Source organism: Equus caballus, chromosome 24 (assembly GCF_041296265.1).
Source record: "Equus caballus isolate H_3958 breed thoroughbred chromosome 24, TB-T2T, whole genome shotgun sequence".
NCBI lineage: Eukaryota > Metazoa > Chordata > Mammalia > Perissodactyla > Equidae > Equus > Equus caballus.
In genome coordinates, this window is record NC_091707.1 from 35,025,197 (window position 1) to 35,048,223 (window position 23,027).

At 57.9% G+C, this 23,027-nt stretch overlaps 1 protein-coding gene across 5 annotated transcripts; it reads left to right on the forward strand.

Moving 5' to 3' along the window:
* Positions 1-933: 933 nt before the first annotated feature.
* Positions 934-22,550, forward strand: VASH1 (vasohibin 1). Of its 5 annotated transcripts, none has more exons than XM_070250228.1 (8): positions 934-1,482; positions 3,047-3,435; positions 9,226-9,314; positions 10,543-10,599; positions 12,508-12,582; positions 15,289-15,670; positions 17,444-17,556; positions 18,453-22,550. In XM_070250228.1, the coding sequence occupies exons 2-8, from the start codon at positions 3,130-3,132 to the stop codon at positions 18,523-18,525; spliced, it is 1,095 nt and encodes a 364-aa protein (XP_070106329.1). In that variant the 5' UTR covers positions 934-1,482; positions 3,047-3,129; the 3' UTR covers positions 18,526-22,550. The 5 variants fall into 5 exon arrangements, with proteins under 5 accessions (XP_070106329.1, XP_023483928.1, XP_023483927.1 ...); XM_023628160.2 differs by lacking the exon at positions 934-1,482 and adding an exon at positions 1,486-1,650; XM_023628159.2 differs by lacking the exon at positions 934-1,482 and adding an exon at positions 1,778-2,180.
* Positions 22,551-23,027: the final 477 nt, after the last annotated feature.

Below are 23,027 nucleotides of genomic sequence, written 5' to 3' on the forward strand. Positions count from 1 at the left end.
CCAGAATCGTCTCAGTTCACCACCTGCCTGGTGATGGATGCTGGCTGTCAGCTGGGAGCCTAACTGGACATCAGCCAGAACACCTCACGCCACTTCTCCACGTGGCTTGGGCTTCCTCACAGCATACTGGCTGGGTTCCCAGGGTGCGTGTGCTGAGAGAGTAAGAATGAGACAGGAGGAATGTCTCCTTTTTATGACCTGGTCTTAAGAGGTACATTGCATCACTTCTGCCACATTCTATTCATGTGAAGCCAGTCACTTAGTTCAGCCCACATTCAAGGGGAGGGGAATTAGATCCATCTTTTGAAAGAAGTGATAAAGAGCTTGAAAACATATTTTAGAACCACCACCACAACTTAAGTAGCACAAGAGGCAAAGTGCAGGGTCAAAGCTAAGTGTCTGAAGAAGCAAAGTTTCAGTTCAAATTACTAGCTGTGTGAGCTTGGGGAAATCACTCTCTGAGACTCGGTTTCCCCAGCTATACCACGAGCAGGTTGCAGCTGTTGGTCCCCGGTGATTTTTACACGCTTGGCATCTTCCTGCCTATGTGAACATAAGAAGATCCCCTCTTAACCAGCTTTCTTAAAGTCCTGTGACTTCCCATCACTGATCACCCCTGATTTCTGACCCTGGAGGCAGCAACAGGCTGCTACTGAAGCTCCAGGGACCTAGGAAGTTCAGACACCTAGGACTTTAAGGAACAGACAAGAAACCACTGAGGACCTGGGGATTCTCCAAGGCTTCTCTGACCCAGCCCAGGTGTGGAAACTTCAGCTTGTCAGACAAAGGGAAGTTGAGAAACGCAGCAATCACAGATCTAAGGAATCTGAGTCTGCCGGCCAGGGCCCAGGAATCTGCATCTACTCCACCAGGCTGTTATTCCCACTAACTCCCGGTGGCAGAGTGGGAGGAGTCTTAAAGCACACAGGCTGTGTCTCGTTTTAGTGGTTCTTCGCTTCTGCTCCCCCTGTTCGCAGCTTTCCCGCGTTTCTGCTCTGTGGAGGGAGAGGAGGGTGCGCTGGGTCCCCGCAGTCCTGTGCCCGCGCACAACAATGGCTCGTACTGTCACCTTCTTTTGGATGGGCTAACCCTTCCAACCATCGCCTCCCACTCCCCTGAGTTGTGGTCCCAAGACCTTGGGACACAGCATCCTCCCTGCAGGGGGCGCGGGACGGGGTCTCCCAGAGCCGGGTCCGGAGGCCAACTAGGTGCGAAGCCTGCGCACCCCGCTCCGAGTGGTGCAGGTGGAATAGGGTGACTTTTAACCCTTTCACTTCTAGCGGTAGTGACCCTAACCCCCCCCCCCCCCCCCCCAGATAACCTCCTTTAAGGAGTTCCTGTGCCAGGAGGACTCTGCGCTTACCCAGTGAGACAACCTAGGCTGATGGATGGGGGAAACTGAGGCTCACAAAGGGAAGTGATCTGTTAGATGTCCCACAGGAAAACAGACGCTGAATCCGGTCTAGAATCCCGGTCTTCCAGGTCAGTGCTCTCACTTCTACACCAGGACCCCTGCTAGGTACTCCCCTTAGGAAATTCCCGACCGCGGGCCTTCCGAGACCGGAATCTCCGTGGAGTTTGCGCTCTGGGTGGCACGTCGTAAACTTCCTCCGCAGCTCCGCACCGGCTGCGGGGCGCGCTGAGAGAGGGGTAAGCGGGGAGCGAAAGCCCACTCGCATCCTAGAGATAACTTGGGGCGGAGGGATGGCCTCGGGAGGCGGACGACCGGGCGGGAAGGCGCTGGCCCTTTAAGGGGGGGACGGAGCGCATGCGCGGCGCGGGCCGGAGTCGAGCCGGGTGGGCGGCAGGCGAGCTGGGGACGCGGCCGGCGGCAGCTGGGCCCTAGGGCAGGAGTGGCCGCGGCGGCCCGAGCCTCCCCGAGCTGCGGAGCCTTGACCTGCGCGTGGACCCCGCGCTCCGCGGGCTGCTCTCCGGGGACTAGCGCCGCTGGCGCTCGCCGAGGCTTTGTCACTCGCCTCCAGCTTCCCCGGCGGGCCGTGGCTGCGCGAGCCTCTGGGCTTGCCCTCCCCCGCCCGCGGATCTCTCCTCCACCCCTTAGCCGGGGCAGCGGTTCCCACCCCCGAGCAGCCGCGGAGCATCCTTCGCTCGCCCTGGCCGCGCCACCGCCCATGCTGCAGCCAGTTGGGGGCGGCGACCCCGCGGTCGGAGCCCGCCGCTCGGTGAGCTCAGCCTGGCCCCCGCGCGCCGCCCGAGTCGGCCCCGCTGAGCCCCGGGCCCCGCAGCGGGACCCGCGCCCCGCGATGGCTCGGGTGGCGCAGCGCGGCGCCGGGTGCCCGCCGTCCGCCCGCTGAGACGCGCCCGGCTGGGGACCCGAGGGGCCTGGGCGCTCCCCGCCGAGCCCTTCCCCCTTCTGGGAGCTCCGCGGCTGCTTCCCGGGGGCGAGGGGCCGGGGGGCTGAGACAAAGCCCACTTTGTGCGGGGAGCTGACCGCGGGCGTGGAATGTGCGCGTCGGCGCGCGCCCCCTCCCCGCGCCCCGCTAGCGGCGGGTCTTGGCTCCCGGACTCATCACCTCGGAGAATTCGCACCCCCTCGCCGCCCTCCCGTCCTGGGGTCCCGGCTCGGAGCTGAGGGGGCCTGGAGTCACTTCGGTGCCCCCCAGAGCACGCGCAGGTGTGAACGTGCGATATTTTGTAGAGGAATTTGTTCTCTCCAAAACTGGAACCTGGGGCATCCGTGCCTTGACCCTTTCTGTGGCCGCAGGTCTGAGCTGTCTGGCCTCAGTTTCCCTGACTTTTCTCCTCTCTGCCAGTGCAGACTGCTGCCCGTTATTGTTCTCGCTGTCAAATGGGGATGCTTTGTGAAGGCTGCCAAGTTCGGGGGTGTTCTCTTTATCCCGTTTTTCAAACAGAACGAGGCTTCTAAGGCTGACTCCGGACAACCAACCCCCCCCACACACACCCCCCCCCCCAACCTCGTTGAGGCACTGATTTTTTTTCTTATCTAGTAGTAGTTTATTGTACTGGAGCCACGCCCTGGTTTCTTAAAGGCGCCGTGCACTCTTTTGGCCATGTGTTGTCTCTGCAGCTGGTGTGTGGGAGGCCTCCTGTGAGCCACCTACTTTTTCCTGCCTCCTGATACATTCTCCTGCCCCCGTCAAGAATTTGGGGATGCCAGGGGGGAAGAAGGTGGTCGGGGGTGGCGGCAGCAGCAGTGCTGCCCCCACTGCCCCTGCGGCCCCCTCTGGGGTCAGGCGCTTGGACACCAGCGAGGGGGCCTCAGCCCAGAGAGACGATGAGCCAGAGGAGGAAGGAGAAGAGGACCTGCGAGATGGAGGCATCCCCTTCTTTGTCAACCGGGGTGGGCTGCCCGTGGATGAGGCCACCTGGGAAAGGATGTGGAAGCACGTGGCCAAGATCCACCCCGATGGAGAGAAGGTGGCCCAGCGGATCCGTGGGGCCACAGACCTGCCCAAGGTGAGGGGTTTGGGGGGTGAGGGGTGGGGATATCTAGGGTTTTCCTGCCCTTGGGACTGGGAGAGTAAAGCCATATTTTCCTTGGGGAGGTAGGGGACCAGTGGCACGGTAGGGTTTAAAATTACAGACAGATTGTACCTGTCCAGAAGAACTTTCTCTCAGCTGCCATTGAGGTTGTTCTGTGAGGTCCTCATGCCCTGTTTCCAGGAGGCTCCCCTCCATCTCTTTTAAAATGCCCACGTTTATGGGCAGAGCAGCAGATTAACATGTACAGCACATGAGTGTGGCTTGATATCTTATTTGCTAAACCAGAGGCCTGTGGGCAGAGAGGTAATGCATGACTAAGGAGGATCCAGGGCTTCTGATGTGGAGAAAGTATGCTCATGTGTTACCTCGCTGAATTCTGCAATAGCCTTGTGAAGTAGGTGCTGCCTGGGACCCCACGTTAGAGATGGGTAAGAGGAAAACTCAAGTCGGAACTCCGGGCCCCCCAGCCAGTGAGTGACAGAGCTGAGACTCAGCCCCAGGTCTTCAGGTTCCAGGTCCTCTGCTCTCCTGGACACTAGATCAGGGCAGTTAGAAGAGAGCCTGTGGAGAGGGGTACAGTTGAATTACTTTGCTGTGTATGCCTGGATCTCCTCCATGACGGCTCTCCTGCAGCTGTGACACCCCGGAAGGCCAAGGCTGTGTCTCATTCATCTTTGTCTTTCCGAGGCCTCCTGTGTGCCTGGCACAGATCAGGCACTTACATGTATTTGCGGAATGAAAGGCCGCTTGAGACATCCTGTGCTGTACAGCGCTATGTGGAAATACATGCCCGACTTTTTAACATTATGGTTGAGACTGACGAATCACTCTCAGATGCCGTGGCCTGAAATCCCCAAAGAAAAGCCCTTTGGACAGAGGTCAGAGTCCAGTGCTTAGTCGTAGCTGCTCAGGAGAGCACGGAGGTGGCCAGGGAGAGTGGCAATTAATGTGGATTAGACAAGTGGCTTGTTTCGTTTTTACCAAGTTATTGGTAGAGCCATCAGAAATTGCCTTCTGGGAAGAGAGAATTCAAAGGTTGAAGGTTGAGCGACAGCCTAATGTTTCCAGGGGAAATAAAGTGTGGACTGATTTTGAATGGCTACGTAATTGCCCTCTGTACTTAGAATTTATTTAGCTAATTTATTTATTCCGTTATGGTTGGACATTGTTTCCAATAATTTATTCTTAAAATGAACACTGTGGTCAACATTCTAAAACATAAATTTGGGAGTCCATCTCTGATTCTTTCCTTGGGATAAATTCCTGGAAGAGAAAGTATTGTGTCAAAGACTATGACCGTTGGTTCGGATCACCTCCTATCTATGTGACCTTGGCGGTTCCCTTCAACGTTTTTGAGCCACAGTTTCTCCTCTGTGAAATGGGCTTGACTGTGGTGAAGGGTAAACGAGAGACTATGTGTTCAAGCATTTGACAAACTAAAGCTTCAAACCAATACTGGTTATTGGATGTTCAATACTTGTCTTCATGTCCTTCATTGGGAAAGGAGGCTAGATTGCACTCAGAGCATGTCTAAGGCCAGAGCCACACGCTTCTCCCACATGAGCAAGTTGGTGTTTAGCAGATGGCTCTCCAGCCAGCTCGCTTATGTCTATATCAGGCTATGGAAGAGTGTGAATGCTTCCCAGCAGAACTGTCACCACTCCTGCAGACTGAAAAGATCAGTGAGCTCATTAGTGACTGGTCTGTAATGTCATCTTCAACCTTCTTGTATAGGAAAGACATCAGTGAAGGAACGAAGCTGTTGTCGGGGTGGGGCGGGGGGTGTCAGGATTGACAGGAGTGTGGTAGTGTGAAAGGAAGCTTGTGAGAGGCTTGGGAAAATTTGGAATTTCCCCTCCTCAAACCACGGGGAAAAGTGTTGCAGAGGGAAAACCCACCCAAGTCTGTGTGGGGTTCCTCCTTGACCTTGGCCCAGAGTAGAAAGGAGCCCTAGAGTCTAGGAGGAGCAGAGGAGTCGGGCATACATCAGTGGTTGGATGCCAGAATGCCAGCAGCAGAGTGGATGGACCCCTGGGCTGGCCCCTCCCTGAGGGCCTGTGCCCTTGGAGCTGGTGCAGAGGCATTCTCAACAGAGGTCACACCGTGGTGGGCCCAAGAGATGTTTGGGGATGGCATAATGCTTTAAAAGACAACTTGAGCCACAATTTAAAATTAGGAGATTTTACATAAAGATCTAGACTTTTGGCAACTTTTCAGAAAATGAGCGAGGTGGGAACAGAGATTCTGCGATCCCACATGGCAGCTGGCGCTGGGAACTGGTTACCCCTCCCCCAGTTGGCCGTAGTCCCCCCACTGCCTCTCAGCCTGCCCTCCCTGTTTATTGACCTGCCCGGCCCTGCAGGTGCTTCAGTCTGGGACCCCTGCCATGTACTGTGATAAAAAGAGAGAGCTCAGAAGTCCAATCCACCATGTTCACGTCCTGGTTCTCCCACAACTGCTTCTGTGAGGGAGGCGTGCAACCTCCTTGTGCCTCAGTTTCCTCAGCTGTAAAATGGGGGTGGTAGCAATACTCACTTCCCAGGGTTGTTGGGAGGAGTTGGTGAAGTAAAGCACGTGAAACAGGTGAGCGTGTAATACCAAGCCAGCAAGGAGTGAGGGTGCAGCAGACCACCCCCTGGGCACTTCCGGGCAGCGTCTTTGAGTGGATGATGACCAGATACTAAAGGGCAGCAGTTTCCAAAAGGATCCCAGATCCAGGAACGGTGTGTGCTCCTTCGTAAGAATCTCTCCTTGGTGTCTCAAGCTGCCGCGACCTTTAAAAGCTCCGTGGCCACTCCTCCCAGGCCTGGCTGCCAAAGGTCTTCTGACTGTGGCGCTGGCCACTGAGCTCCTGCAGAATGCGAATTTGGACATTTCCTCCAAAAAGGCCACATCACTGGGGTCAGCATGTGCTGACCGATCTCTGGCACACACTGGAATAACGGTGACAGTGAGCAGGAGTTGAGCCTTTGCTGTGTGCCAGGCCCTCGACGTGGCAGCGCGTCGCCTCTGCTCTGAGGTTGGTTCTGGTATGGTACCCCTTTTACAGGTGAGGTGTCCGAGGCATGGAGATGTTAAGGATGTTGATGCCAGACAGCACATGGCAGGTTGGGGATTTAGATGGCTATGGTCAGGTTCCAGTGCCAGCTGTGTCAGCCTCTAGGCTGTCTTGCTTCTTGCCCGCATGTTCAGCTGTCCCACCTCCCCCAAGCCTCCTTTTTGAGCTAGACTGAACAGGCTCCACCAGGGAGGATGTCAGGACTTTAGGGGGTTCCTGGAGCAAGGATAACCCTTGGCCTTGGTATGGAGGAGGGTTGTCCCTGAAGAGATCTGGGTAGCCGGCATCCCTCACCCGCGTGGCACCCCACATAATCCCACTCCTCAGCCGTGAGGAAGTATTTCTTGGCTCCTGGTTTGGGGGCGGGGGGACAGATCCAGGCTCCCAGTCCTAAAGTGAGCCTGGTCAGTTGGACATACAGAGTCTTATTTGTTTTGAGCGAATGTGTGTGTGCTTGTGCGAACATTCAGAAGAAAGATATTGGCGCTGTCTGCCGGGGTTACAGGAGTTGCCACGAGTCACGGAGCTGCCAGACTGCTCCTTCCAGCGAAGCCTCGGTGGTGGCGGCCTTTAAGGCCCTGCTTGTGAATCCCTGGTCTTTTCTGACCTTTTGGAGCCATTTCCTTCTCCCAGAGCAGCTAGTTCCTTGCTCCTCTGTCTGGATGGCAGGTGCCAGTGCCCTCGTGGGTACTTCCCGGGCCTGGCCCAGACCTGGCTCTGGTGAGCTTCAGCGGAGGACTCTCAGACGACTCCTTGTTTGCGGTGTCTCAAGGGAGGGTGTACTTAGTGTCTGTCCCAAGCTCCTGGGAGTCCCTGGGTGCCCTCTCCTCAGAAGTGATGACCCGCCTGCCTCTCAGGGACCTTCCACCTGAGGAGGTCGGGTCCATGCTGTTTAGTAAATTTGGAAGTAATTCCTCTAACTCTGCTCCCCACCCCCCACCCCCATATCCTTGACCCAGGGAGGCGAGGCCAGGCCCTCAGAGAGTTCTGGAGCCCATCTGGCACAGGCTGGTCAGGCAGGAAGAGGGAGAACCCCCCATCCCGGGGGTTTTATCCCCCCGGTGGCTATGAGTGGTGGCACCAGTTGGGACAGTGATGTGATGTGAAAGAGGAAATAGCTTCCTCCAGACAGAGGTGTCAGCTGCTGGGGACTGCCCAGGCAGGAAGGAAGGGACCAAGGAGGGAGGGAGAGGAAGTCCACGCAGCGCTCTCGCTCCCAGACCAGGCCTTCCGTCCTGCCTTTCCACCCTTTGGAAGAGTACGCATCTGTTAGAGGCTGTCCTGTGCCCCTGCCCTCAGCAGCACCCCAGACACGAGTGTGTGTGATCATGGGTGTGTCACCTCCCCCCATGTCAGAGCCCCACCCCCTGTATCCATGTTATTGAAAAGGCTGTGCCCTGTGGGCTCGGCATCACTACAGGGCGAGCCTCCCCCACCCCAGCCCTACCCCGAGTTCACAGGGGCTCCTGCTGTTCCCAGTCCCGTCACACACACCCCTGCCCATGCAGACTGAGACTCGGCAGCTCCAGCCTGCTGGGTGGGCTCCGTGTGGGCTGGGGGGCTGGGCAGAGGTCTGGGGGGCAGAGGGTGAGACCTCTGCATGTGAAGAGCCTGAGGCCACCCACAGCTGGCAGTGCCGATGGCCAAAAGGGAGCTCAGAGGGGTGGGCCTTATCTCTAGGAATCTGGTTCTTCTGCCCAAAGAAGTATGTTCTGTAATCCCAGAGGACCCTAGTTGATGCTTCGCTTGGCGGCCTCAGCCTCACTGACTTATTGCAGCCAGTCTGCCAGGATTTGGTCTCCCCTGGTCAGAGACGGGGCCCTGCGGCCTGGGCTCAGCACCTGTGCGTGGTCCCTTTCCTGGAGACTGCCTAATGGCTGAGGGCACAGCCTCGGGGTCTGTGGCTTCTGACCTGACCCCAGCAACCTGGCAGCCCATGGCTTGTCAGTTCCCAGCCACCAGGAGGTGCCTGCCTGACACCCTGTCCCTCTTCCTGGGCCAGGCGCTGTGAGGACAGCTTACAGGCGTGGAGTGGCAGGAAAGGGAGGTATTGAAGGGGACCCGGGCTCCTGTGCCTCCGTGAAACCCCTCAGAGCAGCTTGGCTGTGGCAAGTAGATCCACAGCAAGACCTGTCCCAAAGCTTGTCCCTCTAGCCTGCTCGCACTGGCTTATTCCTCGACAGTTCACAGTGGAGCCTAGAAGGCCTCGTCAGTATTCCAGGATACGGGGTGGGTGACACCTCTTGCCACAGGTGTGGCCACCCCTCGAGGAAGGGCTCCCCCAGCCCAGGGCAGGGCCCTGAGAGGAGAGGACACTGGGTCAACCGGTTTTGACCCAGCATTTGAACCAGAGTGAACCTTACACCCAAATGAACTTAACCCCCACGTTAACATTCTTGTTAAGCTTTGAAGTTAATGAATATTTAAAATTCCAAACAGTTGGTGAGTCAACCTGTGTTTTTCTAAAATTATTAAAGCAGCATAAAATTGGACCATCAACATAAGCTGCAAATTAGGAACAGCTATCAAATGCCAGGAGGGAGAGGAGTGGCCTTGGTCGGGGCCTGAAGGAGCCTCTGGAAGGGGCTGCGGAGGAGAGAGGCTTAGGGTACGAGGGAGCAGGGAGGCCCTCTCTGGGGCGTGGCTCTCTGGGGGCTCGTGTCAGTGTCCTCCCTCTGTGACCAGAGCTCTCTGTCCCTCCCCAGATCCCCATACCGACTGTGCCTACGTTCCAGCCCTCCACACCCGTCCCTGAGCGCCTGGAAGCCGTGCAGCGCTACATCAGGGAGCTGCAGTATCCTCCTGGTCCAAGGTCAAGGCCGCTGGCGTGGGGCTGGCGTGCGGGTCCAAAGGCCGAGCAGGCTTGTTCTCAGACAGGGCTGGGGAGGTGTCAGCAGCACAGCCTCCATCCACACCACAGCAGCGCCGTCCACACATCATCTCCACGCCCTGGAGTTGTGCACATGCAGCCCGTGCCTGCCCTGGGTGTCAGAGGGACTTTATCTGATGAGTGCCAGACCCACTCTCTGCGCCTGCCTCCTCCTCCTCTGTGGGATGGGGTGAATGTCTCCTGAGCCACCCTCTGGTGGATGGCCAAGTCTGGACCTGCCAGCCCACACGTCCTCTGCCGTCCATCCAGCCCCAGCAGAGGGAGAGAGGGAAAGCTCCTTCGGGGCTGTTTAAAAACTAGTTTTAAAGGTGGGGTGGGGTGGATGGAGGAGAAAAAGGATTTTATGCTCCAGGAGGTAATTTCCACGTCTTGGAATGGTCTCCCAGTTCCTTGCGGTTTTCTTCCCTGGCAGGAGCCAGTGGCCCAGTGTGGAAATAGCTGGACTCCCCTGAGCCTCGGTCTCCCCCGTGTCCCTGCTCTGAGCCCCTCTACCCCCTGTGCCCTGCATGGAGCTCTGTGTCCTGGGTTCCCTCCCCCAGCCCTTCTAGCTGCAGATGAGGCAGAAGTAGAAGGACCAGGCATGCGTCCTGAGCGGGAGAAAAGCCAGGCTGTTAACTGAAAATCAGGTCCAGCCCTTCCCTTTGCCAGTAGGGAAATCGTGTCCCGAAGAGGGGAGGCGGTTGGCCCAGGAGCAGCAGCCAGCAGTTTAGCTGAGCTAGTCCCCCACCCCAGCCTTCTCCTCTCAGTCCATGTTGCTTCTCAGCTGGTTGAAAGAGAGCTGTCCACAGGTCAGCCTCTTTCCCGGCCCTGGCTGGCCTGGCTGCCTGCTCCACAGCTCCCTACCTAGGAGAGGAGGCCAGGAGAGGGCAAGAGTGGAAGATAAAAAGGATGAAAGAGAAGGACAGAGGGGCCATGTGGGGTGAGGAGAAGCTCACATGCTGTGACCGCCTCTCCCCTCCAGACCATCAGGACTTGAGCATCCTCCAGGGTGCCTTGCGGGAAGCACTTGGTGGGGTCTTCACCCAGCCTGCACCCCTGGGAGTGCTGGGCCCTAGAATCTGGAGGATGGGTCGGGGCAGAGGGACGTGCATCTTCCAGACCAAGCCGGGAGGCCCTTAACCCACACCTGCAGGTACAATCACACAGGGACACAGTTCTTTGAAATTAAGAAGAGCAGACCTCTGACAGGGTAAGTGCGTGGGGCACCCTGTCCCTTTGCACCGAGGCTGACAGTGCCCCCCGGCTAGTGGAGCCCCTCGGGAGCCTGGGGTGGAAGCCTGGGAGGCAGGCAGGGACTCTCCCCAGGGATGCCAGCCAGTGGGGGCAAGTACCACCATGGGCCCCTAAGAATGTCATAAAGAGGGAACTCTGGCTGAGATGACAACCAAGGCTCCCTTGATGAAAAGGAAACCCCAACATCCATGCAGAGCTACAGTGGTGACCACAGCCCCCCAGCTTGCCTTGGTGCTGGTGGAGGGTGGTCCTAGGTAGATTGTCCATAGGTGACCCTTGGATCATTTTTTTTAATTGAAGTGTAATTGACATAGAATATTATATTAGTTTCAGGTATACAGTGTAATGGTTTGATATTTGTATATATTGTGAAATGATCATCGCAATAAGTCTAGTTAACATCCGTCACCATACATAGTTACAATTTTTTTTTCTTGTGATGAGGACTTTTAAGATCTATTCTCCTGGCAAGTGTCAAATATGCAATACAGTATTACTAACTATAGTTACCATGCTATACGTTACATTCCATGACTTCTTTATTTTATAACTGGAAATTCTTATCTTTTGACCCCCTTCACCCATGTGGATTTTTTTTTTTTTTTGCTGAGAGGTGGGCCTACCTGGAGAGAGCCCTTGCCGCTTGCCTCCACTCCCTGCACCTGCCTGGGCTCCCCCCATTGCAGGGAGCCTGTGCCATACCCCGCTTGCCTTACTGGGCTCTTCTCGTCATTTAGGACAAGGCCCAGTGTCTAAGCAGCAGGGACCCCACTGGAGAGCACACTGCATCTCTCACTTCCTATTCCACCACCCAAGTTAGACCCCTGGCTGGATTCACCCCAGAGAAGTCCCGAGGGCCAAAGAGAGTGAAGAGTGAATGTTACAGCTACGTCTGGGGGCTCAGCCCGGAGCCGCCCACAGGCTTAACACCTGGTGCTTTAAAAATTAATGTGAATTTTACGTCTTGTTCCACACGCAATCTTTCCATGTTCACTGTCTCATGAAAAATTTTTAAATGGTTTATTAGCTAAATTACTTAATTACCCCCTCGCCAAGCCCCTGGGTGGAATCCAGCCTCTCTAACCCCAAAGCTTTGCTCCTGTTGTCCTGTGGCTGCTGTGTTCTGGGGGCCCAGCTCCAGCCTCAGTGGGAGGGAGGAGTCCAGCACCTGCCTGGGCAAAGCCAGTGGCCAGGCTGCCTTCCCAGGCCGGGGGGCACCATTTGGTGAGAAAGGAGGAACCAGGCCTCAGGGAAAGGCTGTCCTAAAGTGGCCTGAATTCCAAGTTCAGGAGCAGGCTGGGGAGTCACCAGGCTACCACTTGTCCAGGCCCTGGGCAGCAGGCCAGCGGTGGGGGAGCAGTTGCAATCAATTACAAGCTCTTTGGAGAAGCCGTGGTTGGGTCAGGCGTGTCCACTGAGCTCTGGAAGGGATGAGGTCAATGCTGAGATCCTCAGCATCCTTGGTATGCTCTCCCGCTGGGCCGCATCACCATCACAGAAGGCCCCAGCCCAGTGTCATAGGACCTGCCTGTGACTGCATGACCCCCTTCCATGCGCCCCTCCCCCCAAGGTCTTCGGAGCAGGAGCCTGGGATGGGAGGAGGAAGTGTGAGGAAGGAAGGGACGAGGGGAAAGGGCCTCCTTCCTTATCTTCACTGGCTGCCTCTTCTCTGCCCGCCTCCCCCAGGCTCCCGATGGACCTAGGGGGAGGGGAAAGAGGTGCTGGGCCTGAGCTGAGGCAGCTTGGAAGGCAAGGGGGCCTCTGTCCTTCTAGCATTTCCAGTCTACCCTGCCCCAACTTCTGACACCCCCAGAGAAAGGGGCTGGAGGCTCCGTCCTCATGGCTCCGCCTCCCTTCCCCCCAGGCTGATGGACCTGGCCAAGGAAATGACCAAAGAGGCCCTGCCAATCAAATGCCTGGAAGCCGTGATCCTGGGAATGTATCCTTTCTCGGGTCTGGGAGGGGGGCCCCGGCTTGCTCCTGGAAGAGGAAGGCTGAGTGGGCTCCGGGGCCCTCCCAGCCCCCTCTCCCAGTAGTCAGGAACTTGGCCCCAAAGCGAAGGAGCTTAAGGGGGCTTCGTCCCCCAGGCCTCAGTTGCTACCTTTCCAGGCAGCTCTTTGTTGAGTCTCGTGGACACAGCAACCCTGTTCTCTGATCAGGGCACATTGCCTCACAAAGGCTGTTGTGCCATTGCCAGGAACCAAACGGTCTGGGAGAAGCAGGTTGAAGGCCCAGATGTTGGCGGTTCTCCGACGCATTGATTTGTGGAGAGAGTGGATGGGATCTTTGAGACACAACTGCCTTTCAAACAAACAAGCAAAAACCAAGCAGGGTTTCTCGGTCACCCCCCCCAAAGGGCAGAACTGGGGCGTATAGCTGGGTCACCAGGGTACTAGGTGGGACAGACAAGCTCCCTAGAGAGGGCCCCCCAGTGTCCATAGTCACAGCAGGGGGAGGAGGCAGGTGTTTATGGCCAGTTCCGTCCTAATTGGCCCATGCCTGAGCCCTGCCCTGTTGTTAAAACTATTTTATTATAGGAAATTTTAAATGTGTACAAACATAGAACAATGTAATGCATCCCAAGTGCCCATCGCTCAGCTTCACCAGTTACCAATTCAAGGCCAATCTTGTGTCATCCCTGCCCACCCTTCACTGCTCCCTCTTTCTCATAGCCCTACTGGCTTGTAACTATTCTGTCTGCCACCCTTAGTGGAGGTGCCTGGCTGGGTACAGCAGAGCAGGGCAAGGGGGAGGGCGTCTAACAGAGCAAGGACTGTGCTCCCTAGGAGCTAGGACAGGTAGGAGGAGAAGATAATGGTCCAAGGTGACAAGCAGCTTCCCCAAGGAGCACTGTGATCCGAGGGGCACTCCCCTCTCCCCTCCCCCATAGACATACCTGCCTTAAGTTATCCAAAGGGGCTGTGGGGGGAGGGTCTATTCCCCCTCCCCCAGAGGTCCTGAGAGCTAACCCCGCTGTGACAGTTGGGCAGGCCCATTTCCAAGGACCTGACAAGCATTTCCCTGCCTACGGGTTCTTTGCTGGGAGGAGCATGAGGCCGGGCCCACGCGAATGCGTCCTTCAGGGCCACACACCAAAGTGGGGCTCCTGCCCACATTGTTGGAGGGAAGCTCTGCTCCCCTCCTCCCAGAGCACACTGAGAAGCTGGTCCAGGCAGGATCACATGGTCCCAGAGGCCCTTCAGAAGTTACCTGGTGACTTGTGGGCAGGAAGAAAAGGGCAGCCCCTGTCTAGGCGAGGGGTCCCTCCCCGGTGTCCCCGCAGCACTGCCACAGCTCCCTGGGTCGCTGCACACATGGTGGGCGCTGTACTGAATTTGTCCCCATGTCTCTCCTGGCTGCCCCCTGTGCCTCTGCCTCCTCGTCTCTGTGTCCGCGGCCACTTGCAGGGAGTCGGGCCCAGGAGCGTTAGAATGCATTTGGTGCTGAAGGGAGCACGCTGGAGTGGCTGAGAGCACAGAGTATCTGGACCTGAATCCTACCTCTGGTGCCAACTCCCTGTGCGACCCCGAGCAAGTTCCTTAGCATCCTTAGCATCTCGGAGTCGTCCTCTGCAAAAGGAGATGATGGCAGTGCCTGTCTCATGAGGTTGTTAGGACAACTGAAGGAACGGTGCCTGTCGCACACTTGGCATGGTATCTGTCCGTGGGACCTGCTCCAAGCTTTTATCTGTTCATCTCCTTCTACTCATTCATTCCAGAAGAGTTTTACTGAGTAACTAGGATGTGCTAACCCTGTCCTGGGCCCCAGAGCTACAGCACAGAGCATGACAGACAAGGTCCCTGCACCTCAGAAGTTTACATTCTAGCAGGGGAAACAGAAAATAAGCAAGCAAACAAAGAAATAAGTAAAACAAGGACACACTGTGGTGAGTGTGCTGTGGGGGAAATAAAGAGCAGAGCGCACTCGCCTGAGAAAGGGAGGCCAGTGAGGACAGCCAAGCCTGAGGCGTGAGAAGGAGCCGGCCATGTGCAGGTGGGGCACAGCCCCGGGGGCCCAGGGAAGAGCTAGTGCAGAGGGGCCTTGGTGCAAGGAGAGACTGAACAAGCGGGGTGGGCGGGGTGAGAGCTTGCAGTGGGCAGCGGGGCCGGGTGGTGTTGGCCTCCCAGACCGTGCAAATGACCTTGGTTTTATTCGAAGGGCAGTGTGTGTGTGTATGGAGGGGTGGGCAGTGAGAGAGAGCAGAATTGTCTGCATCTGGGAGGAAACATGTGCCAGAGGAGAAAGAAAACTGTGAGAGAGAGTGTCAGAGAGAATGTGGGGTGAGGAGGATGGGCGTGTGACTGGCAGGAGGAGGCCTGTGTGGGGTCCACAGGCCTCGCTCATCCTTCCTTCAGCGACAAGGACTCTGGAAAGCCCTGCAGTTTGGGGTGAGGGACTGCCGTTTATTATTTTGTGAACCCTGCTTCACATTATGGCAGCGGCCTCTAAGCTCTGAGAGCCAGATCCATAGAGATTCAGTTCCTCGCTAGACGACAGGAATATGGCGATAAGTGAGACTCGCGCAGGGCCCCTCCCACAGCATCGCGCTCCGGGTGGGCTGGGGGGTGTGCCAGTCCTGCTCCTGTCTGTCTGCTGGTTCCCGTGCCTCTCCCTGGCCGTGTCCTTAGCTGGGGTGCATGGCCAGTTACCTCACCAACAGCATGCCCACCCTGGAACGCTTCCCCATCAGCTTCAAGACCTACTTCTCAGGGAACTACTTCCGCCACATCGTGCTGGGGGTGAACTTCGGGGGCCGCTACGGCGCCCTGGGCATGAGCCGGCGCGAGGACCTGATGTACAAGCCGCCGGCCTTCCGCACGCTCAGCGAGCTCGTGCTGGACTACGAGGCCGCCTACGGCCGCTGCTGGCACGTGCTGAAGAAGGTCAAGCTGGGCCAGTGTGTGTCCCACGACCCGCACAGCGTGGAGCAGATCGAGTGGAAGCACTCGGTCCTGGACGTAGAGAGGCTGGGCCGCGAGGACTTTCGCAAGGAGCTGGAGCGGCACGCCCGCGACATGCGGCTCAAGGTCAGTGTGGGCCCCCGCGCCACCCACGGGCATGCAGGCCCCGGGCCAGGCTGTGGAAATGGAGGGGCTGCTGCTTTCTGGTGCTCCCGTTTTCCAGGGTGTGCTGCCCCCACCCCCCGCAGAGGTGATGTGAGGAGCAAGGGAGGTGACCCGTGTCAAGTTTACACCGTGTCGGGCTTTACTCAGTGGTCCTTACTGTCGGGAGGGTCCCCTCACGTGGGCAGCCAGGGCAGGCTCCGGAAGGAGGCAGCAGGTGAGCTGGGTTTGGGTGGACGGCAGGTCTTGGGCATGTGGAGAAGGGCAGAGGTGCGACAGTGCCCGGGTGGAGGGGACTGAGAGTGAAGACTGGTTGGTGGGAGAGAATGGCCTGCCTTGAGGGAGTGCTGGGTGGTATGGTGAGTAGCTTCCACCACCTGGCTCTTGACCCCCCCAACACTCAACATCCAGTGAAGGGCTAGGAGGAGGTCAGAAATGGAGGAAAGTCAGACCATGGGCATAGAATGGGGGTGGTTGTCCCCTCTCCCTCCTTCCCAGCCACGATGCCCAGGTCAGGAGGGGCTGTTGTACCTGGAGCAGGAGGGCTGAGCTGCTGTGGAGTTTGCCCCTGAGCCAAACAGTGGGCAGAATCTTGGTCTCTCCCTGGGCCCCTGGACTGGGGGGGGCCTACTGGGCCCCTCCTGGGAGTTGAGCCCCTCCCCATCACTCATTCACTGCTCACTCTGCGCTCCCAGCAGCCTGGTGCTGCAACCGCGACCGTGGTACTGTCACGTCCATTGCTGCTCCCCACGGCCCTGGAGGCCGGCGGGCAGTAGGTGGGAGCTCCATTTTCAGGGTGGGAAACTGAGGTGCAGGGAGCCCAGAGGCTTCCTCACAGGCGGTGAGGAGATTGGACTGGAGATCAGTCTCCGGATGGGGAACCCAGGCATGTTACAGGTGCCTGTGGTGCCCCAGCACGGGGTCAGAGCTAGGGCCGCCCAACCCCGCCAGCTCCCAGGCCACAACCTTGTGGGGTGACAGCACTTTCCCCCCAGGCAGAAACCAGCTGCAGGCGACCTTGTCGCTTTCTGGGGCTGGTCCTCCCCTGCGTCGCTCTGGCTGCCCAGCACGCTGGTCCTGCTGTTCAAGGCTTAGTGTATCTTCAAGGGAGCTGGTTGGGTCGAGAGTTGGAGCCAATAGTTACCTCGTCCTTAGTGCTGTGATTCCCAATCTATTCGGTGCTAAGGACTCCCCATGTTGTTTGTTCTCTCCAGCACCCCCGTGGTGTACCCCGTGTTTTGAAAATGCAGGTCAAGCTGGCAGTGCCGTATAAGGATGATTCATTTGCTCTTCTCGCTTGTACTTAATCAGACACGCAGCCACCAGTCTGAGCTTCTGATTGGCCCGAGATCACCAGTGTCACCCTTGGGGCTGGTAGGAGGATCCCAGCCCAAAGCTCAGACACGGCTGCTTCCCCAGGTGGCACATCTACCCGGCATGGGGAAATGGCCCTTTCCTCAAAGGCGTCATACAGTCGCATGAGAGCACGGTGCCTTGCCCACGGCCACGCTGTTTCAGGGGCCTGGGGAGATTGGGCAGCCCCACTGAGGAGCCACTGCCCTGGCTGCTTAGGGCCTGGGAGACAGGTTTGGGAAGACCCAGAGACAGGATCCAGTGTTGCTCCCTTGAGGCTTTCTGGGTCTTGCTCAGGGCGGCTGCCAGGCTTGTGGCTCCGGCAGGGTGGGACGGGCTCTGGGGCCACCCTGAGTGAGTCTTTGTTTCTTCCTTCCCACCAAGATTGGCAAAGGGACCGGCCCTCCCTCCCCAACCAAGGACCGGAAGAAGGACGTGTCCTCCCCCCAGCGGGGCCAGTCCAGCCCCCACCGCAGGAACAGCCGCAGCGAAAGGCGGTAAGGGACGGGCCGTGCCTCGGGGACCCAGAAAAGGCTTTTCCTTTCCTCTGATCTCCTGGGTCCCCCACTCTTCTCTGTCCCACCCTTCCCTTTCTTCCCCTATCGGAGGGAGGTGATTTGGGATGGGGGGTTTGGTGTGGTGACACCTCTCGCCCCAGCAGCAATGCAGTCCCATTTCCCCAGAGAAGATTCTCCCTGGGCCACCGGTTCCCCTGGGGCCAGAGCAAGAGGGCCATGCAGCAGTCTGAGGCAGCTTCTGTGGCAGGGAGGGGAGAGGGGTGGGCCCTGCCAGTGAGTGAGTTCTCCCAGGAGTATCGCTGGGAAAGGTTTAACATCAGGTAGCGGCTGGTGGATGGCTTTGAACGTAACTTTTCCCGTTACAAGTCTGTGGGTTTTGCTTAAATCTAGATAGCCAGAGCAGCCCCTTAAAATTGCCAGGCCACCTCCTCTGATTTGTCTCCCGCGTGTCCAACTGGCTCTTTCTTTGAATATCGCCGTCATTCATGGGGTACCCCTCTGGAATGGTTAAGGGGCACCGGGCATGCCTCCCATACCCGGCATCATTGACGCTGATCCGGAGGCTTTTGTGGAGAACAGGTTCCCCTTGGAGAGATTTACAGGTTAAGCTGTTGCAGCCGACTGTGGCCAGGTTCGCTGACCTCCGGGGAGGGGCAGGACCCTGTAAGACAGTGCAGGGGCTACACTCAGGACAGCACAGGCAGGTTGGGGGTTCCAGCAGACATGCTTCCACGTGGACTTTATGGCTGCATTTGGGGCACCTTGGAGAATGGTGGGGAGAAGGCACCAGGGGCAGCCGCCGCTTGCTCTCTCCTCCCTGCCTCCCTGACGGATGACTCACGCCTTCCCCATCCTCTGCTCTCTCCTCCCTGCAGGCCTTCGGGTGACAAGAAGCCTTCCGAGCCCAAAGCCATGCCAGACCTCAACGGGTACCAGATCCGAGTGTGAGGCGGGTGGCAGCGCCCCGGCCTCGCACACCTCTGCGGGCCAGGATCCACCTGCCAGAACCGGCCTCGGTCACTCATGGGGAGGGGGGCAGGTGATGGGCGGGGCAAGGGGCAGCAGGAAGAGCGTGTCCGAGCTCAGCCACCCAGGCTGCTGCCCCTCCCGCTGGGCCAGGCCCCCTAACTTTGGGCCGAGAGGCAGTTAGTGTTGTATTTGGAGGTTTTAACTCAACAACTGAAGTTTAAGGTATTTGGGAAAAACTTAAAATGAATGGATCTGCCAGTGGCTGGAAGGCTAATGCTTAGGAGATCTAAGTGCCATGGGGCTCAGCAAGGAGGGGTTACTGGCTCTGCTGGTGCCCCTGCCCCTGGCGTCCCTCTGGGATTTGGCTCCATCCTATCTACGGGAAACCTCCCAGCCCCACTGGTCCTGTGGCGGGACGGTGGTGCGCGGGGGGAGGGACGGAAGTGTTTTTTCAGTTATTCCTGCCCTGGCAGGATCTTGACCCAGGGAAAGGGAACCAGGGTAGGAATCACACTAGGAAAGGTCGCTGTGGCCCATATCTAGAGCTTGGCACAGGCCACACCTGCCCCAAGAGTGGGAGCCCCTGGCCCTGGAGAGCCCCATGGACGGTGTATGGGGGCCGACACTGCCTATTGGCACAGCCCCGTGCTGGGGTGGGTTGTGGGCGAGCCCAGGAGCGAACCACAGGGGACGAGTTCCCGGGCCCCTGCTTGTCTCCTTGTTCAGCCCAGCTCTGCCTGTTGCTGAAGCCGGGGGCTCCCTGCAGAGGGGCTGAGCTTTGCTGAGGGCCCAGAGTTGCGCTGGGCTCAGAATGACTGTGGGGACTGAGCAGACCTGGGGGGTTCAGGAACCATGGCTGCGGATGGGGTGGGACACTCAGGCCTGGGTCTGGCCCCCGGCAGCCCCCGGGGTGGACACTGCTGCTCCCCTCTTTCTCTTACCTCAGCACTGGCTGGGGAAATGAAGACCAGACCAGGATGCTTGTGCCCCGGGCCCGCCTGCTCTCATCTGGCGGCCTGTCTGGGTTTGGGGGTCCTCGGGATGGTCAGGGGAAAACCTAAACAGCTGGAGTCTGCACAGCCTGCACGTCAGGCATGAGATAGCTGGTAGGCAAGTGAGAATTTGTAGAGAAAGGTTGGCTGGGGGAACGTTCTGGTGGCTCAAGCAACAAGGAGGTGTGTAGAGCAAGGGTGCAGTGTGGCCATGGAGGAGGGGCAGAGCCAGAGAGCTGGGGGGTGTAAGTGAGAAAAGGATGTGGGGGAGAGTTTAGAATCAGGCTGCCTTGGGGATTAGTGAGTTCCCTATTACTGGAAGTATTCAAGCAAAGACTAGATGGCTCCTTGTCAGAGGTCTGTAGAGGGGATTCAGGTTATGGAAGGGTAGCTGGATGAGATGACTGTTAGGTTTCTTTTTACTGAGAGGCAGGGGCAGCTGGCTGTAAGGCTGCAGGGTCCTGGGGCCTGGAAGAGGGAAGATCAGAACTAGAGTTGTCAACTCAAATGCCTACAGGGCCAGGTGATTAAAAGGAGAGCTGCAGGGCTGGGTGGGAACTGTGGCCAACTAAGGAGGGCATACCCCGTAAAGTGGCTGCTGCTGCTCAGCTTTCTCAGAGCGCAGGCCCTGCCTTGCCAGACTGTCTGATATTTTTCAGAGGCCAGAACTCCGAATTTTTACGTGAAATACCTGATTTTGAAATGTTGGCAGTCGGTTCAGAAAATTTAAAAACCCAACATGAAAGAGAATGCCAATTTGTAATCTCTGAAGGAGAGCGAGCTTGTGCTGGGGAGAAGTCCACAGAGATACTTAGAGATGGCTGTGAAAGTTCTAGGCCTCCTGGAGCAGCCTGGGCCGGAGCAGCTTCCACGTCACCGAGGCCCCTCCCAGAGTGGGCAGCTGCCCGTGTTCATCCTGCTCACTCTCCCTGCAGACCAGAGACAGATCAGAGACCCCCTGCGGCTGCTGTGTCAGCAGAGGGAGGGGAGCAGAATAGAGAGAGTGCGGGCCTCAGCCTGGCAGGGCGATGGAGGGTGCCTGAGAATCAGAGAAGGAGGGAGGGAGGGACAGGATGCCTGTGCTGATGTGAGTGCCTGTCAGGGAAGGCACCAGGGGCTGGCAGCTCTTCCAACCAGCAGCTCTTGGCCTAGAGCCAGGCCCAGGAGCAAGGCCAGCTGGTCAGTCCCTTGCCTCGCCAACTTCCTAATGGGGTCAGTGGGCCCTGGGGAGGTGCCCGACCTTCCCCAGTGCCACACCCCGGCCAGACCAATCTGAGGGGCATTGTGACCCCTGATTCACCATCCCATCCCATCCCAGCTTTCGGGGAGCACAGATGGTGGTCCCTGTCTTTCCACATTCGCCTGAGGCAGAGATGGCTCACTTTGGGAGGCATGAGGCTGAAAACGAGGCCTTTTCTGGGTCTGAAAGTGGGTGCTCCCTGTGGGCTGTTCGTAGGCAGGGGAATGGCCCCAGATGCCCCTGTGCACAACAGTGCTTGAGGTGAAGAGGTGTGCGAGGGAGCTGGGGTCAGGGAGCTGGGGAAGCTGCTCCTGTGGGGGAGCCCAGAAGCCTCTGACCCACAGGCTCCTTCCCGGAGTCTTGGGGAGGAGGAAGCCGAATGAAGCCCCGTACCCTACTGTGTCTGCCAGCAAGGGAGCTGATGACCCCACACGCATAAGCCCCTAGCACTCCCCTTCCTAGCGGAGACCTCGGCCTGTGGGGACCACCACAGGAGACAGTGGTGCTTTTTAGTTTATTTTTAACTGTTTCTCATATGTAGCAACCTCTCCTCCCCACGCGGGCGGGCGTGTTTACACGGGCTCTGCTCCCTGGGGCTGCCTGGCTGCAGAGTTTCCGGGGACGCAGAGGCAGGGACTTTGGGGCCTTAGTCACCATCACCTCATCTCACTTCCCGTGAGGGACAGGGGCTCGCTCCCCCACCCCCTACCCCGCTCAGGACTGCCTTCTAGCACTCAGCCAGGCCCCTCTGCTCGTGGGGTGGGGGCTGCCGGCTGAGGAGGGGCCAAGGTGAGGTCAGAGGAAGCGGCTTGAGGGTGGGTCGCATGGGGGTGATCACGTGGTCTCCCCAAAGCCTGGCTCCTGTGCTGAGGGCTGGGTCAGAACACTGGGAAGCTGGGTAAGAGAGCCTTCCCACCCACCTGACTGCCGGTCCTCTCCCTCCCATGGCCTCAGCACATTGTCACGTCCCCTCACCCATCACGCCAGCCGCCCCATCCTTCCTGGGCGTGGCCAAGGGGGGATAGCAGCAGCCCCCGGCCCAAGGGCGAGATGATGAAGCCTAGGGCTCTGAGCAGAAGAAAGAGCCTGAGGTTGGCCTTATCTGGTTTCCAGCCCTCTCTGTCATCTCATGCCCCACCCCTTCCAGCTTCGACTTGACTTCCTGGCTCTGGGACAGTCTGATTCTGGCCAGTAGTGTGCCCAGAGGCCTGTGTGCCCCTGTGCGCCTGGTTCTCTGCTGGGATGTTTTCTGGTTTAGCTGTGTTGCATCCCCAGGCCCACCCTCTGGCTTCAGAATGCAGGGCCGTGCGAGCTGGGCCTGCATATTGACTGTGTTCTTTGTGCAAGAGCTCGACTGTGTTGAAATCCCCACGTCCCTGTTCCCACTGAGAACCGGGTGTGAAGGGCAGGGAGAGGAGTGTGCGTTGGGAGGCAGGAGGTCTGTTCCAGGCCAGGCAGCACTGCCCAGTGCTAGCTGCCAGTCCGTCAGGATTGACCCCTTGCCCCGTCTTGGTGCTCCGGAGTCCGAGTTTCCCTTCTTAAAGCCTGATGAGAGACGCAGCCAGTGTGTTTGTCCCGGAGACCTGGTGATGGCGCCGCCCCCTCCCTTAACTTTGTGTTGGGCTGCGTGTGGTCCTAGGCTTTGTTCTTCTCATATCAGTATTGCCCTCCCCTTTCACTTTTACACTTCGTCTCATTCCTGTTCTCACTTTCCCCTGAAATGAATAAAGTGCCCCCAGCTCCGCTGTGTGCGCTGGGCGGAAACCACTGCATACGTGTAAGCCTCGTCTCCTTTCTTCTGGAAGCTGGGGCTGGAGCCCGGCCCACTGGTAGCTCTAGGAAGAACGTGACCAGAGGTGAGGGGAGCCCCAAACCAGCCAACAGAAAACCTCGCAGCCCCCGCAGTCGCAATGAAGCTTCTGGGGCCCCAGACTGTCACCCTCAGCCTGCCGAAGCCGCTGAGCTCTTGTTAATCCTGATCTGGAGATCCTTCCTGCTGGCTGTAAATGAACCCCTTCTCCCTCACATAGCCAGCTTGGCTGGAGGCCGGAGTCTGCTCCCAGGATGCATTCCAGAGCCCTGCTCTTCCTGTCCTAGTCCCCAGCAGTCCATCGGGAACAGAGGAGGAAGGGTGAGTGTTCTCTTGGGAGATGAGGTTGTTTCGGGAAACCATAGCAACGAGGATCTGAAATCTCATCTCAGTGGCCAGTGCGGGATCTATGGTGCTTAAAAGCTACAGCTTTGGAAAA